Genomic DNA, 15,000 nt, shown 5'->3' on the forward strand with positions numbered 1-15,000 from the left:
GAGACAGGGAGGAGGCAGGGAGGAGACAGGGAGGAGACAGGGAGGAGACAGGGAGGAGGCATGGAGGAGGCAGGGAGGAGACATGGAGGAGACAGGGAGGAGACATGGAGGAGACATGGAGGAGACAGGGAGGAGACAGGGAGGAGACAGGGAGGAGGCAGGAAGGAGACAGGGAGGAGGCAGGAAGGAGACATGGAGGAGACATGGAGGAGACAGGGAGGAGACAGGGAGGAGACACGGAGGAGGCAGGGAGGAGACAGGGAGGAGGCAGGAAGGAGACAGGGAGGAGGCAGGAAGGAGACATGGAGGAGACATGGAGGAGACAGGGAGGAGGCAGGGAGGAGACATGGAGGAGACAGGGAGGAGACATGGAGGAGGCAGGAAGGAGACATGGAGGAGACATGGAGGAGGCAGGAAGGAGACATGGAGGAGACAGGGAGGAGACATGGAGGAGACATGGAGGAGGCAGGAAGGAGATGTTGGGCCACGCAGGCATAGGACAGTCAAACCATGGACTTGGGCCTTTGAGTTATTTACAAGAGGCCCAAAAGGACTCTTTATCCCAGAATCCCCTGCGGTACTTCACACCTACGTGTGACGTAAAGGGGGGGCCGGAAGCTGAGGTAAACCCACAGGCAGCTCCAGTCTTTAAAAGCAATCACCAGGCATTGCTTCCTCCTCTTCAAGTGTGGTCTGCCGACACCAGAGGATACCCTCTCCAACAAGATGGACTCCAGCATTCGAGACAAAGCCTTTCCTCCTCTTGGCTTACATAGGTTAAACTCCAGAGCTGATCTCCTAGCTCAGTATAGGTAGCTCTTCACATGCTGAATTCAAGCATCAGAGGATTCAGCTGACTACTTCCATGGCATATTTTTAGGAGTTTTGGGCGCAATCAGATGCTATCAGGTTCGAGCAAAAAGAAGAGTTTCTTTCCTTTGATTTTTCGTAAGACGTCATTGAACGCAACTGGACAGGAGCGCTGAAGGAAGCCCACTGATCCCTGAATCCACAAGGACACATAAAGAACTCGGCTCCTGCAACCAGAAGACCCTATAGAGCAACGCTCGGGTCGAAGATCTGAATCCCGCTACCCTCTTCCTACATCTGCCACGAAGGAACCCTGCCTGAATCTGATGATTCAACATTCAACAGAGGGACGATCTAACCAACTTTGCAACGATCACCAGGAGTTACCCCAAGTAAGAGCTTTGGTCTGGGCAGAAATAGTTTCAGAAATAGTTATGTTTCTTTTATAATCACTGATAATTATGCATCATTGTTGACGACACGTCACATTCTGTTTATTATCTGTTGTAAGCTGCTGCATTTGTTTTATTGTGATGAACTGCTGTGTTCACCTATGTGTGTAATGCTGTGCTAGTTTACCTTCAGTCAACGGCTTTCACACAGAAAGACCAGTGTACCCGCCGTTGAATCAAAGTCCGGCCACTGGCTTTCTGGTGTTTAAGTAACAGTTACTGAACTCAGCTCAGAGAGCTCAAAACTATTTCAAAAGGCAGCCACACGGCTTCCTTTGTTGTCCACCATTTTGTCCACATGTGACGAAGTCACATGGTGCATTGTCTCCCTCCACCATCTTGTTTTCTCTCTCTCTCTCTCTCTCTCTCTCTCTCTCTCTCACACACACACACACACACACACACACACATTTACACCTCATTCACAAGGTGTGCTTGATAATGTTTGTTTGCTTAGATTAGTTTATAATAGTTATTTGTTTGATTAAGTTCATTGATTTTGGATTGATGTTGCTTTGTTTAAATAAATTCTGTTATAATTTAAGAGAGCAGTTGTTTGTGATTACTGGTTGTATTTACATTGTGATATAAGCTGGGTGCGAAGGCTTTGTGTACGGATTTCACGCCTTCAATTTATTAAATATAGTTATTAATTATTAATAATATTAGTAATTAAATAACTAATCTGAGACTGATTTGAGTGATATTTTGGTTATATTTCCCTGAGTACAGGGTGGTGCCCCAAAACGAGATTAAACACAGTTTAATGATATTTTATTTATATTATTAATAATTAGAAATAATTATTAAAGAATATAACCAAAGTTGACTTGATACAACCCCAACAAATGGTGCAGCCCGTGTGAGGCCTTCAATAAACCAGCTTTATTGCCCTGTAAAGGCACAGTAATCCGAACTTAAATCCTAAAAGGGATCTTTCTGAAGAAAATTATATTTTCTTTAAATTTTTTGTTGTTTAAGCAAAGCAGACATCAAGCTGTGGCTTAGTTGTGTTGTATGTTGTTGGTTAACAGTTAAAGCAATAACTGTTGTCCCCTTTGTGTCCATACAACAATTGGACATAAGGATGCAGCTAGTGTGACTTTCTCAATGAACTTGATTTGTTGCATTAATCCAGATTGTGATCCTGAAGTATTCTACTAAAGGATTGTGGTGCTCCTTGTTGTTTGAGAGCCATTTGGCCAGATGAGAGTGTAACCTCATCATTGTCGCATAGCCAGCTGTCTGAGAGGTGTGAGTTCCTCCCTTCCTTTGAGGACTTGAGGTGTGAATCCCCTCTCTTATCTTCCAGGATAGACTGCAGTGATCAATTGGGAAACCTAGATAAGATTTGCTCTGGTGTTGAGCTAGCTTTGTTTAGCTTAGCGTTTATTTTTTAACAGTAATCCACTGTGGTTCCATTTTATCACGAAAAATGTGTACCAAGACCCTAGGTGAGCCGGGAGCTGAGACTCCTTTTGGATCAGACGACGGAGCACTGCAAGAAACTGCTGCCGGTCTGACGAACCTCTCCTCAGAGGAGAGTGCCAACCTATATAGCTATTCAATTAGCATTAGGGATAAGAAATTAGAGGAGCTAGTTGATCTTGTCAACCACCGAGCCAGGATCACCCCTAACAAAGACAGAATGTATGCAGAAGACATACATCAACCATGGGCCAAGGTTCGCTGTGGATCAGACGATCCACCCCTTCAAGACGTAGTTGCTAATCTTATCCACTTCCCTATAGAGCAGCTCGACAGTCTGAACTCCTACACCCTCAGCACATGTGAAGAGAAACTAAAGGGCTTGGTTGAATATGCAAATCAACCAACTGGGAAGCCAACACGCACAACTTCAGATGTTCTAGGCAAAATTCTCCTCCTTTATCAGCGCAAATCAAATGTGCAGAATGAGATACACCGGGCACAGCTAGCCCAGGTACAAGAAGAAGGACAGATCCTGCGGGACGACTTCGAAAGATTGCAGGATAAACTAAAGACCTTGCAGGAAAATTGCATGGCCCTGCAGGAGGAGAATAAAACACTGCATGAAAGCAGCAAACTGGCCGAACAGAAGAAACGAAGTGACACGGTACCCAGATTTCAGGATAGGCAGATAAGTACTGCAGCCCCCATGTCAGCTGAGGAAACCTCAGACGAAGGATGGGAGACTGAACCAAGCCCATGGAGGAGGGAGACAGACATGTTGAAGGATCTGGAGGAGAGGGGAAGATACCGCCGGGTCGACCCAGGCACAAAAGCGCACACGTCCTCAGACTACCCGGTAAAGAGCTGGGTGAGTAAAGATGAAGGGCGCCACGCCTCCCCAGACCATGAAGCACCGTCATGGGGAAATGCCCCATGGCCCCCGCGTTCTGCAATACGCTTTGAGCCAAGAGAACCCTCACCCCGCAGGAAGAGGGACTTCACGCCCCCTAGAGACAGGGAGGAGGCACGGGTCCAATCGGGCACCGAATATTACCTGTCCCATGATAGACGGCCACGTCTGAGCCGAACACAAACCCCACCACGGTTGCAACCGTACTACCGTGACAACCACAGGGCTTACGATTCGTCAGACGACTCGGACGGCCCTCGCCAGCCTTTGGGTCAGGGTCTGCGAACCAGGCAGATAGAACCTCAGGCCAAAGATCTGAAGCGTTTTGACCCAGATAGCCCAGATTCAAGTATTAACGACTACCTTAGAGAAGTCGACCATTGTCTCCTTGACCTGCCTCATGTGTCCTCACAGGAAAAACTGAAACGGATCAGGAAGACTACGGCTAGGAGTGTCCGTGCTTTCATGGGGACACTCCCACCAAAGGTCCGATCCTTGCAGAAAGGAAACAAATCTGTTAGTCAGCACTTACAAACTGCCAAGCAGAAAGTGTTGGACATGTTTGAATTAATTCAGGGAGTACAGGTAAGCATGGAGCAAGACATATCATCAGGATATGACTCCGATCCTGGACCAAGCCCCTCAAGAGATCAAACAACCCTGCTGAAAAAGCTCAGTAAAGAACCGAGCAGCCAGGACAACCCAAGGACTGAGGAAATAAGTCTATTTTTCCCTGATTTTGACTGTGGAGCCCCCCTCCTTGGGGAAACACCCCAGTTCCCTGACAGCTGTGACACCTTTTCACACCTTCACAGGTTGGAATCACCACATAGGAAGGGGGGTGACTTCTCGGCCCCCAGAGGCAGAGATAACACCCGGCCCCCTCCTGCTACCTGTAGGTTCCCATCGCAGGATTCACAGCTGAGGAATATCCAAACCTCATATGACTCGGATGGCTCCCTTTTACCCAGAGATCAAAGAATGCGCATAAGGCTCATTGAATCTATGGCACAGGATGTAGAGCGGTTTGACCCAGATAACTCAGACCGCTGCATCGATGATTACCTCAGAGCGATTAACCTGTGTCTCAGTGATGTACCTGATGCATCCACAAGAGAAAAACTCAGGCTGATCTGGAAGACAACTTCCAAGAGTGTCCGTAACTTCACGACTACCCTTCAGCCTGAGATCAGATACCAGTACTCTGCGCTCTGCAATGCTTTGCGCCAGGAATACTCCACCTACATTGACCCTGCATCTGCCCTTCTTAGTGCTTTCAGTGTCCTGCACCAGAAGCACGAGGCCCCCAAAGATTATTACTGGCGCCTAAGATCTGCATATTTCCAGGGACGTGAGGCTCCAGGTTTGGAAGAGAACCAAACTTTCAAGTCCATCTTCATGCACAATCTGCATGGCTGCGTGCGGTCAGATGTCACCCTGCATAGTCGTACACATCAGCTTAGTATGCCAGAAATCAAGAAATTTGCACAGATGGCTTGGGAAACACGCATACATCCTGGGTTTTGGAGACACAATAGTGACCTAGCACTAGAAGGCAACAAATTGCCTTATGCTATGAATAAATCTAAGAAACCGCATCACCGGCAGAATAGACAACAGAACCAGGGGGGTGAAGGAAGGAGCCAGCCACAGGGTAGTTCCCTACCTGAAGTACTGATCACCACCAGACCCGAACAGAACTCTCGGGATGGCCGAAGCCCCAGACAGAGGGGTAGGCATAACCGGAGTTCCCATGAACTTCCCAAGGATGCAGGTTCTGACAGGGGAATGGAGAACATGGTCCGGAGGTGTGTGACAGAGGTGATTAGACAGTGGGAGGCCTCCAGCCCTTACAAAGAACAAGGTTCTGACTCCACAGTGGGGAGGGGGGAGTAGCCTCCACTGTAAAACCCACCAAAGTCACTCAGCATTAATGCTTTCTAGTCTCTGTTTTATGACCTGACATTGGTAGTGAGACATAATGCACATGTATATTTACACACCTACATGCCACATACACCATCCCACAGACTTACTCCTGCCCAGGCTAGGAGTTAGCCCACAAATCTACACCTGATACTCTTCTCTTTCTCTCCTCCTCTTGTCTGTTTGTTTCATTTGTTTTGTTAAAGAATGCACCTTGAGTGGCAAAGCTTTGCTAATGCCTGGTTATGTTTTATGCCTAGCTTTAGCCATAATTAGACAGTCTGCCCAGACTTTGCCTCAGTGTCTGCCCAGACCGAATGCCTCTCAAAATGTATGGACTGTTGCTCACTAACTATTTGAACGTTTGTCTCCTAACACATGGACTGTTGGCCCTATTTGCCCTAAAGACTGTGACCCGCAATCCCATTCTTCAGGACAAAGGGGGGATGTTGGGCCACGCAGGCATAGGACAGTCAAACCATGGACTTGGGCCTTTGAGTTATTTACAAGAGGCCCAAAAGGACTCTTTATCCCAGAATCCCCTGCGGTACTTCACACCTACGTGTGACGTAAAGGGGGGGCCGGAAGCTGAGGTAAACCCACAGGCAGCTCCAGTCTTTAAAAGCAATCACCAGGCATTGCTTCCTCCTCTTCAAGTGTGGTCTGCCGACACCAGAGGATACCCTCTCCAACAAGATGGACTCCAGCATTCGAGACAAAGCCTTTCCTCCTCTTGGCTTACATAGGTTAAACTCCAGAGCTGATCTCCTAGCTCAGTATAGGTAGCTCTTCACATGCTGAATTCAAGCATCAGAGGATTCAGCTGACTACTTCCATGGCATATTTTTAGGAGTTTTGGGCGCAATCAGATGCTATCAGGTTCGAGCAAAAAGAAGAGTTTCTTTCCTTTGATTTTTCGTAAGACGTCATTGAACGCAACTGGACAGGAGCGCTGAAGGAAGCCCACTGATCCCTGAATCCACAAGGACACATAAAGAACTCGGCTCCTGCAACCAGAAGACCCTATAGAGCAACGCTCGGGTCGAAGATCTGAATCCCGCTACCCTCTTCCTACATCTGCCACGAAGGAACCCTGCCTGAATCTGATGATTCAACATTCAACAGAGGGACGATCTAACCAACTTTGCAACGATCACCAGGAGTTACCCCAAGTAAGAGCTTTGGTCTGGGCAGAAATAGTTTCAGAAATAGTTATGTTTCTTTTATAATCACTGATAATTATGCATCATTGTTGACGACACGTCACATTCTGTTTATTATCTGTTGTAAGCTGCTGCATTTGTTTTATTGTGATGAACTGCTGTGTTCACCTATGTGTGTAATGCTGTGCTAGTTTACCTTCAGTCAACGGCTTTCACACAGAAAGACCAGTGTACCCGCCGTTGAATCAAAGTCCGGCCACTGGCTTTCTGGTGTTTAAGTAACAGTTACTGAACTCAGCTCAGAGAGCTCAAAACTATTTCAAAAGGCAGCCACACGGCTTCCTTTGTTGTCCACCATTTTGTCCACATGTGACGAAGTCACATGGTGCATTGTCTCCCTCCACCATCTTGTTTTCTCTCTCTCTCTCTCTCTCTCTCTCTCTCTCTCTCACACACACACACACACACACACACACACATTTACACCTCATTCACAAGGTGTGCTTGATAATGTTTGTTTGCTTAGATTAGTTTATAATAGTTATTTGTTTGATTAAGTTCATTGATTTTGGATTGATGTTGCTTTGTTTAAATAAATTCTGTTATAATTTAAGAGAGCAGTTGTTTGTGATTACTGGTTGTATTTACATTGTGATATAAGCTGGGTGCGAAGGCTTTGTGTACGGATTTCACGCCTTCAATTTATTAAATATAGTTATTAATTATTAATAATATTAGTAATTAAATAACTAATCTGAGACTGATTTGAGTGATATTTTGGTTATATTTCCCTGAGTACAGGGTGGTGCCCCAAAACGAGATTAAACACAGTTTAATGATATTTTATTTATATTATTAATAATTAGAAATAATTATTAAAGAATATAACCAAAGTTGACTTGATACAACCCCAACAGAGACATGGAGGAGACAGGGAGGAGACAGGGAGGAGGCATGGAGGAGACAGGAAGGAGACAGGGAGGAGACATGGAGGAGGCAGGAAGGAGACATGGAGGAGGAGGCAGGAAGGAGACATGGAGGAGACATGGAGGAGGCAGGAAGGAGACATGGAGGAGGACGCAGGGAGGAGACAGGGAGGAGGCAGGGAGGAGACATGGAGGAGACAGGGAGGAGGCAGGGAGGAGGAGGGAGGAAGGAGACAGGGAGGAGGCAGGGAGGAGACAGGGAGGAGGAGACACGGAGGAGACAGGGAGGAGGCAGGAAGGAGACAGGGAGGAGGAGGCAGGGAGGAGACAGGGAGGAGGCAGGGAGGAGGAGGCAGGAAGGAGACATGGAGGAGGACGCAGGGAGGAGACAGGGAGGAGGCAGGGAGGAGACATGGAGGAGACAGGGAGGAGGAGACAGGGAGGAGACAGGGAGGAGGCAGGAAGGAGACAGGGAGGAGGAGGCAGGGAGGAGACAGGGAGGAGGCAGGGAGGAGACAGGGAGGAGGAGACACGGAGGAGACAGGGAGGAGGAGACACGGAGGAGACAGGGAGGAGGCAGGAAGGAGACAGGGAGGAGGAGGCAGGGAAGAGACAGGGAGGAGACAGGGAGGAGGCAGGGAGGAGGCAGGGAGGAGGAGGCAGGGAGGAGGCAGGGAGGAGGAGACAGGGAGGAGGCAGGGAGGAGGCAGGAAGAAGGAGACAGGGAGGAGGCAGGGAGGAGACAGGGAGGAGGAGACAGGGAGGAGGAGACAAGGAGGAGGCATGGAGGAGGAGACAGGGAGGAGGCAGGGAGGAGGAGGCAGGAAGGAGACATGGAGGAGGACACAGGGAGGAGACAGGGAGGAGGCAGGGAGGAGACATGGAGGAGACAGGGAGGAGGAGACAGGGAGGAGACAGGGAGGAGGCAGGAAGGAGACAGGGAGGAGGAGGCAGGGAGGAGACAGGGAGGAGGCAGGGAGGAGACAGGGAGGAGGAGACACGGAGGAGACAGGGAGGAGGAGACACGGAGGAGACAGGGAGGAGGCAGGAAGGAGACAGGGAGGAGGAGGCAGGGAAGAGACAGGGAGGAGACAGGGAGGAGGCAGGGAGGAGGCAGGGAGGAGGAGGCAGGGAGGAGGCAGGGAGGAGGAGACAGGGAGGAGACAGGGAGGAGACAGGGAGGAGGCAGGGAGGAGGCAGGAAGGAGGAGACAGGGAGGAGACAGGGAGGAGGCATGGAGGAGGCAGGGAGGAGACAGGGAGGAGACATGGAGGAGACATGGAGGAGGCAGGGAGGAGGAGACAGGGAGGAGGCAGGAAGGAGACAGGGAGGAGGAGACAGGGAGGAGGCAGGAAGGAGACAGGGAGGAGGAGGCAGGAAGGAGGAGACAGGGAGGAGGCAGGAAGGAGACAGGGAGGAGGAGACAGGGAGGAGGCAGGAAGGAGACAGGGAGGAGGCAGGAAGGAGACAGGGAGGAGGAGACAGGGAGGAGGAGTTAGTAGTGATTGTGTTACCGGCTCGTGATCCAGTAAGGGGCTTCCTGGCTCTGAGTCCACGCAGTAAGGAGAGAACTGTGGAGGGGATCCAGATCCAGAACCAGAGTCCGAGGCGGGAGGTGACATCATCACTATTTCCTGTTTGAGCTCCACGTCTTCAGACAGGATGACAGACTCTGAGAGAGAGAGAGAGAGAGAGAGAGAGAGAGTCGTTTTACACACTGCAGCAGACGATCCTCTGTTGTTGTTGTTGTTGTTTTCCCGCTCTTTTTAAACACTCACTGTTCTTCTGGGTCCCCATCTTCAGAGCCAGGTTCTCCTGCCGTAGTTTTTGGTTCATCTGCTGCAGGTACTTGATGTAGTCGATGGCCTTCCTCAGCACGCCCGACTTGTGCATCTGTGAGGAAATCGAGCATGTCAAGAAGCGACGCCGTCGTCTGACCTTCACTAGAATCATACAGAAGTTTCACTTCCTGTTATCGTCTGAGTCACTGACCTTTGCGTCGTTCCCCATGACCAGGTCTCTGAGCTCGATGATCTTGTCGTTGATGGACGAGCGGTACCTCTTCTCGATGATGTTGTGGGTCGTCCTCCTCTCGCCCTCCTTCACCACGCCTCCCGGCCCGATCACTCCTCCCATCATCGCTGTTTGCTCCATGCTCGCTCTGCCGCCGTTCGAGCAGTGGGAGGAGCCAGGCTGCAGCTGTTTGATTGGCAGCTTGTCTCCTCCGCCCATCATGACGGGGACAGTGGTGAGGATGTTGCTGCTCATCAGTGTCTGGGGCAGAAACCCGGAACACTAGATTCGGGGGTGGGGTGGGGTGGGGGGTGGGGTTCACTCAGAATGGATTAGAGCCACTAACACCTCCATGACCTGAACACCGTGTCAAGGTCACATTCATAAAACACAAACACACAAACAAACACAAACACAAACAAAAACAAACACAAAAAAACACAAACACAAACAAACACAAAAACAAACACAAACAAACACAAACACAAAAACAAACACAAAAACAAACACAAAAACAAACAAACACAAACACAAAAACAAACAAACACAAAAACAAACACAAAAACAAACACAAAAAACAAACACAAAAACAAACACAAACACAAAAAAACACAAAAACAAACAAACACAAAAACAAACACAAAAACAAACACAAAAAAACACAAAAAAACACAAAAACAAACACAAAAACAAACACAAAAAAACAAACACAAAAACAAACACAAACACAAAAAAAACAAACAAACACAAAAACAAACACAAAAACAAACACAAAAAAACAAACACAAAAACAAACACAAAAAAACAAACACAAAAAAACAAACACAAAAAACAAACACAAAAACAAACACAAAAACAAACAAACACAAAAACAAACACAAAAACAAACACAAAAACCACAAAAACAAACAAACACAAAAACAAACACAAAAAAACAAACACAAAAACAAACACAAACACAAAAAAACACAAAAACAAACAAACACAAAAACAAACACAAAACACAAAAACTCTCAAAAATCAAAGTTGAATATCTTATTATATATCGTATTTACCGGGACTTGTAGCGCCGTGTTCTGGATGGGCGTGGTTAAGGTGGCGATCCCTGCTGGACTCTGCATGGTCGACAGCACCTGTGTGCCGTCGGGTTTGAGCGTTGTGAGAACCAACGAGTCGGTCTTCAGGATCTGAGGCTGCTGGACCAGAACCTGCAGGAAACAAACACTCAGAGTGTAATAAGATCGCTTATAGAGATGTAAGAATACGGACGCCACACGACCCGATCGTGGCGGTCAGATCGCAGATTCAGGTACGTTAAATGATGATGTGTTCAGATCGTTTCTCACAATGGATGGGGTACCTACGGGTACTTGTTGCATCTGCTGCTGCATGACCGCAGTGGGCGCCGTAGAGAGAGTCTGGATCCCGTTGGAGGTCAGAACACGCTGGTGCTGAATGGTCATTGGTTGGAGCTGCTGTGATGTCATAATGCTCTGCATTTGTGGTTGGAGGACTTTAAAGGAGGAGAGAAAAGAGGCGGGGTTAAACACACTTTTTAATCACAGCTTCAACTTTAAATAAAAAATATGATTCCTGTGTTAGGTCACCTTGGAAACTAGGGGCGGGGCTCTGGTGGCAGATGACCGGGTTCTGGATGAAGCGCCCGCCGTTGGAGGTGATCATGACGGTTTGGGCCGCCTGCGTCTGGATGGGCAGCGGCGTCTGGCTGTGGGTCTGAACCAGGGTGTGGCCCGGGAAGCTCTGCGTCTGCATGGCGATCCCCTGAGTGTGCATCTGCAGGAAATAAAAAGAGTCAGCTCGTTTCCTTCAGAGATGATAAAAGTTTATCTGCATCGTTTGTGTTTATTTCAGACGAGACGGTGAACTCCATCTTTCAGGCTGGATGTTTTTTTGTGCTGAGCTGTGCACGGCTGTTTGCACGGCTGCAGAGCGGGATCATATATTTTACAGTCTGTCGCTGCTCTGGAATCTCTCTCCTGTCAGCAGAAACTTTTCTTTTTTCAAACTGAGAGGACAAGGACAGAAAAGAAATCCACACTCTCCACAACAGATAACTAAATCTCAGATGGAGAGGCCGGCGCCCGACAGCTCTCCTCCATCACCGCTGCAGTCTCAACGCCAACATGGAACCACGAGCTCGTTGAAAATGTTTCAATACTTTCTCATGCTACGTGTTTGAAAAAGACACAATCTGTTATTTTAATGATCGATTGATTCAATAAGTGCCAAAGCAGGAAATAAAAACTTCATCTGTCTGATAAGAGCGGCGTGTAGGAGAGGAATGAATCCATCAAAAGGTTGCAGGAACATCGTCTAAACATCCATCCATTAGCTACACCGCTTTCCCTGTTCGGGGTCGCGGGGGGGCTGGAGCTGATCCCAGCTGTCATTGGGTGAGAGGCGGGGTTACACCAGCCAATCACACCAGCCAATCACAGAGCTGACATATAGAGACAGACAACCAGCCACACTAACACTCACACCTACAGACAATTTAGAGTCAGGAGTTAACCTAACGAGCATGTGTTCGGACTGTGGGAGGAAGACGGAGAGAACCCACACATGGAGAACATGCAGACTCCTCACAGAGAGACTCCTGAAGGACGGGGATTCAAACCAGGAACCTCCTCACAGAGAGACTCCTGAAGGACGGGGATTCAAACCAGGAACCTCCTCACAGAGAGACTCCTGAAGGACGGGGATTCAAACCAGGAACCTCCTCACAGAGAGACTCCCGTCAGACGGGGATTCAAACCAGGAACCTCCTCACAGAGAGACTCCCGTCAGACGGGGATTCAAACCAGGAACCTCCTCACAGAGAGACTCCTGAAGGACGGGGATTCAAACCAGGAACCTCCTCACAGAGAGACTCCCGTCAGACGGGGATTCAAACCAGGAACCTCCTCACAGAGAGACTCCCGACAGACGGGGATTCAAACCAGGAACCTCCACACAGAGAGACTCCTGAAGGACAGGGATTCAAACCAGGAACCTCCTCACAGAGAGACTCCTGAAGGACGGGGATTCAAACCAGGAACCTCCTCACAGAGAGACTCCTGAAGGACGGGGATTCAAACCAGGAACCTCCTCACAGAGAGACTCCTGAAGGACGGGGATTCAAACCAGGAACCTCCTCACAGAGAGACTCCCGTCAGACGGGGATTCAAACCAGGAACCTCCTCACAGAGAGACTCCCGTCAGACGGGGATTCAAACCAGGAACCTCCTCACAGAGAGACTCCCGACAGACGGGGATTCAAACCAGGAACCTCCACACAGAGAGACTCCTGAAGGACGGGGATTCAAACCAGGAACCTCCTCACAGAGAGACTCCTGAAGGACGGGGATTCAAACCAGGAACCTCCTCACAGAGAGACTCCTGAAGGACGGGGATTCAAACCAGGAACCTCCTCACAGAGAGACTCCTGAAGGACGGGGATTCAAACCAGGAACCTCCACACAGAGAGACTCCTGAAGGACGGGGATTCAAACCAGGAACCTCCTCACAGAGAGACTCCCGACAGACGGGGATTCAAACCAGGAACCTCCACACAGAGAGACTCCTGAAGGACGGGGATTCAAACCAGGAACCTCCTCACAGAGAGACTCCTGAAGGACGGGGATTCAAACCAGGAACCTCCTCACAGAGAGACTCCTGAAGGACGGGGATTCAAACCAGGAACCTCCACACAGAGAGACTCCTGAAGGACGGGGATTCAAACCAGGAACCTCCTCACAGAGAGACTCCTGAAGGACGGGGATTCAAACCAGGAACCTCCACACAGAGAGACTCCTGAAGGACGGGGATTCAAACCAGGAACCTCCTCACAGAGAGACTCCTGAAGGACGGGGATTCAAACCAGGAACCTCCTCACAGAGAGACTCCTGAAGGACGGGGATTCAAACCAGGAACCTCCTCACTGTGAGGGGACAGAGTTAACCACTGCACCACCGTTCAGCAGGAATAAAATCTAAATTGCTAAAATAAAAGAATGTTACCAACATGTTTGTGCAGGTTTTGATCCTGTTGGTGTTGTTGATGTTTTTAAAACTCTTGAGCAAAGCGTTCTGAAGTCTCTCAGTGAGAAGTTTTTACTCGTGTCACACTAAAGATTTGGGTGTACCCGGGGGGGTCAGAGGGTAAATACCTGGATGGTGGGCTGGGCTGTCTGTTGGGGCTGAGGCTGGATGGGCTGCACCACCTGAGGCCTCGGCTGGAGGAGCGGAGGGGTGCGGGTCACCTGCTGCTGCTGCCCCGAAGAGACGGCGGTGGGGGAGGGGGTCTGTACGGGGGTGAGGGGAGGGGTGAGGGGGAGGGACTGGGGAGAAAGTGTCTGGGAGGGAGTGAGACTACTGTTGGTGCTCTGGTACGCAGCAGGGGTCGGTGTCCGTGGGGTTTGAGGAGTTGGTCTGGGGGCGGTGGAGGCTCCGCTCTGAGCAGAGCCTGCCGAGGCCATCTGGTCCTCAAACAGGTCTGGGAAGTCCCCGACCTGGTTACTGACGAACTGGAGCATCTCTGTGGAACAGGAGAAACACAATGAAGGTTACAGTCCATCGGGTTTTATCAAAGAAATATAATCATGATCCACTGCAGACGCTCAGGACTTCATTAGTCAAGTCATATTTATTTATATAAAGCACATTTAAAAACAGCAACAGACATTAAAAAAGAAAAAACAACTTGAGATCACAACGCCCACAGGAAAGAGAGAAATATGTATACATATATAAAGAAAGAAAGAAAGGAACCTGAAAGAAACGGTCTATTCAGGACCAGAGGACTCAAATGCTAAAATATAAAAGTATATATGTCCTGCACACATCTGTTACAGTACATTTAACTGAGAAGGCATTATGTTCTGTTTAATCAATAACACATTGAAGTCACAGATTCGTTCATGTCATCAGATCAGGAAATTGAGAAATTGTAAAAAAATATATATATATTTGCTGGCCTTTATTTTTTTCCTAATGTATTATTTGTAGGCAGTAGTTCACAGAACTTTGACCTAACACCACAGCAACAATAAACATGTTGTCATGGCAACTGCCTCCAATGACTCGTCCCGTTACAAATATCAAAGGGAGGATGTCTCTGTCTTTCATAACTGTTGGAAATGTTGGAGGTAATATTAGTACTCAACAGAATCTATAGAAGAAAGGTTCATCTGAAGTCTCCGTGCAGAGGGAGGGAATCATCGTTTATCGAGTTCTGTATTCATGAACAATGTGGAGAAACCTGTCGGGCATCATTTCTCATCCGGTGACTAATGATGACTTCGCTGAAAACCTTTCAGCTCAGGAGAAGGCTACTCCCAGCGTGGAGATAATCATCTTTATACTCGGCTC

General features: G+C 48.7%; 1 protein-coding gene across 4 annotated transcripts in view; it reads right to left on the reverse strand.

Moving 5' to 3' along the window:
• The window catches only part of srebf2 (sterol regulatory element binding transcription factor 2), a 44,156-nt gene that overhangs the window by 22,646 nt on the left and 6,510 nt on the right, over positions 1 to 15,000 (reverse strand). Inside the window, exons 2-8 of one of the 4 annotated variants that reach the window (XM_061027206.1) lie at positions 13,800 to 14,167; positions 11,239 to 11,425; positions 10,978 to 11,144; positions 10,687 to 10,839; positions 9,611 to 9,892; positions 9,397 to 9,511; positions 9,133 to 9,290 (exon numbers count right to left, since the gene is read on the reverse strand). In XM_061027206.1, coding sequence (XP_060883189.1) covers positions 9,133 to 9,290; positions 9,397 to 9,511; positions 9,611 to 9,892; positions 10,687 to 10,839; positions 10,978 to 11,144; positions 11,239 to 11,425; positions 13,800 to 14,167 — 1,430 coding nt within the window. Of the gene's footprint in view, positions 1 to 9,132; positions 9,291 to 9,396; positions 9,512 to 9,610; positions 9,914 to 10,686; positions 10,840 to 10,977; positions 11,145 to 11,238; positions 11,426 to 13,799; positions 14,168 to 15,000 lie in introns of all 4 variants that reach the window. The other 3 variants (XM_061027204.1, XM_061027207.1, XM_061027205.1) reach the window with 3 other exon arrangements.

The sequence above is a fragment of the Labrus mixtus genome, chromosome 20, assembly GCF_963584025.1.
Source record: "Labrus mixtus chromosome 20, fLabMix1.1, whole genome shotgun sequence".
NCBI classification, from domain to species: Eukaryota; Metazoa; Chordata; class Actinopteri; order Labriformes; family Labridae; genus Labrus; species Labrus mixtus.